At 51.7% G+C, this 2,345-nt stretch overlaps 1 protein-coding gene across 1 annotated transcript in view; it reads right to left on the reverse strand.

Annotated features, from left to right (window-relative positions):
• Window positions 1-401: 401 nt before the first annotated feature.
• Window positions 402-2,345, reverse strand: part of LOC106817829 (hydroxyacid oxidase 2-like) — a 3,183-nt gene continuing 1,239 nt past the window's right edge. The window contains exons 2-4 of the mRNA XM_014822533.1: window positions 2,026-2,278; window positions 1,178-1,525; window positions 402-844 (exon numbers count right to left, since the gene is read on the reverse strand). Coding sequence (XP_014678019.1) covers window positions 476-844; window positions 1,178-1,525; window positions 2,026-2,278 — 970 coding nt within the window. The 3' untranslated portion in view covers window positions 402-475. The remainder of the gene's footprint in view (window positions 845-1,177; window positions 1,526-2,025; window positions 2,279-2,345) is intronic.

Below are 2,345 nucleotides of genomic sequence, written 5' to 3' on the forward strand. Positions count from 1 at the left end.
TCGCCCCCTCTCTCTATCATCCATCTATCTATCTATCTATCTCTCCCACTCCCCTTCTCTCTATCATCTATCTATCTATCTCTTCCTCTCCCCCTCTCTCTATCATCCATCTATCTATCTATCTATCTCTCCCACTCCCCTTCTCTCTATCATCTATCTATCTACCTATCTCTCCCTCTCCCCCTCTCTCTATCATCTATCTATCTATCTATCTATCTCTCCCCCTCCCCTTCTCTCTATCATCTATCTATCTACCTATCTCTCCCTCTCCCCCTCTCTCTATCATCTATCTATCTATCTATCTATCTCTCCCACTCCCCCTCTCTCTATCATCTATCTATCTACCTATCTCTCCCTCTCCCCCTCTCTCTATCATCTATCTATCTATCTATCTATCTATCTCTCCCTCTCCCCCTCTCTCTATCATCTATCTATCTACCTATCTATCTTTCCACCCTCTCTCTCGATGCGCGCCTCATTTCGGCACGAACTGCTTATAGTAGCTTTTATGCACCACCCTCAACTTCCCGACGATCTCCCCGATCGAACTACACCCGCCGAAGGCCATCGTAGAATCCAGCTCCTCCCGTAGAATCTCCAACACCTTCTTCACTCCGTCGGCGCCGTCGTAGGCGAGACCCCACAAAACCGGCCGCCCGACGAACACGGCCCGGGCTCCGAGCGCCAGAGCCTTAAACACGTCGGCTCCCGTGCGCACGCCCGAGTCCATGTATACTTCCACTCTGCCGCCGACGGCCGCGACGACTTCCGGTAGCGCTTCGATCGCCGCCGGCTGACCGTCGAGGGTGCGTCCGCCGTGGTTCGAAACCCAGATAGCGGCGGCCTGAATAAACGGAGACGGTGCATAGGGAAAGGTTAAGCAATGTCTAGAATAATGTACCCTTAGTGTGTTATCGCACGAGAGATAGGCGAGAGAGCATGTATACATATCATCAGGAGTTAATAATGACAAATTTGTCATTATTAACTCCTGATATCATGAGTAAATAATCTATATTTGGAATATTTAGAAGAGCATATAGCATATATATATATATATATATATATATATATATATATGCTATATGCTCTTCTAAATATTAGAATCTCTTATAATTAGATAGATAAATAGATGGAGAGAGAGTGTGTGTGTGTGTGTGTGTGTGTGTGTACTCACACCGTGGTTGATGGCTAGACGGGCGTCTTCGGCTGTCAGTATGCCCTTCAGTATCACGGGCAACTTCGTCAGCTGCCTCACCCGCTCCACGACGTGCCACGACAGCTTTCCAGTCGGCTTCAGCCCTGGCTTGGGCGCGTAGACGTTACTCTCGTCGATCTCCCCAGGCAGCACGGCCTCTATGTTACGTATGCTGACGCCCGGAGGAAGGCCCACGGGCCGCCTCGAAAACGTCCAGTTGCTCGGCTTCGCCGGGTGATCTACGGTGAACACGATGGCCCGGTAACCGGCCGCCTCGGCGAGCGCGATCAGCCGCTCGGTGATGCCGAAGTCGGTGAGCGGAAACACCTGAAGGTATGTCACGGCGGGAAATCATTTCCCATTGGCGGCGGGCCATACTTACGAAGAATTTCCGATCAATCAGCAGAAGTTTTTTTGGGGGAGAAATTACACTGCAATCCTCTGAATTGACGTTGCAAGTGACACAATATAAGTTGTTAACTCAGATTTTTCCTTAATTTTTTTCTGTAAACAAGCTCGTCCCGGCACACACGCGAAATAGCCATTTTGCAACGTGATTTTACGCGCAGAAAGTAGGCTTCCTTTGATAATTCCCCGGCCGCCCCAGCAGTGCGCACCGGACAAGCCACCCACACTGTCGGATTCAGCAAGAATTCTACTTTCTGAAATTAACAACTGCAAAGAGTTCTACCCTTTTCATTGAGAAAGAAAAACATCAAACGCACAGATGCACGCCGAAATACGATCTCATTCTTGACCTGTCCCAGCGTTCATTGGTTTTCCAATTTCCAAAATACCTCGTATAAATTTCCAATAATTCGTAATACCTGCAGCCACTTGAGGCCCGTCGGCGCGGCGGCGACGACGTCGGCGACGGAGCGCGTCGAGAAGGTGCTTTGCACGTAGCAGACGTCCAGGGCGGCGGCGGCCCGTGCCGACGCCTCCTCACCGTCGGCGTGCGCGAGGCACTGTAGCGACGTCGGCGACACGCCGATCGGACAGGCGACGCGTTCGCCGAGCAGCGTCGTCGTTACGTCACGCGTGCTGACGTCACACAGCGCCGTCGGCCGGATTCTCAGCCTGCGGGGGAGGAGGAGAGAGGGGGTGAGAGAGAGGAAGCGGAGGAGGAGGAGAGAGGGGGTGAGAG

This window comes from Priapulus caudatus, unplaced genomic scaffold, assembly GCF_000485595.1.
Source record: "Priapulus caudatus unplaced genomic scaffold, Priapulus_caudatus-5.0.1 Scaffold1884, whole genome shotgun sequence".
Lineage (NCBI taxonomy): Eukaryota > Metazoa > Priapulida > Priapulimorpha > Priapulimorphida > Priapulidae > Priapulus > Priapulus caudatus.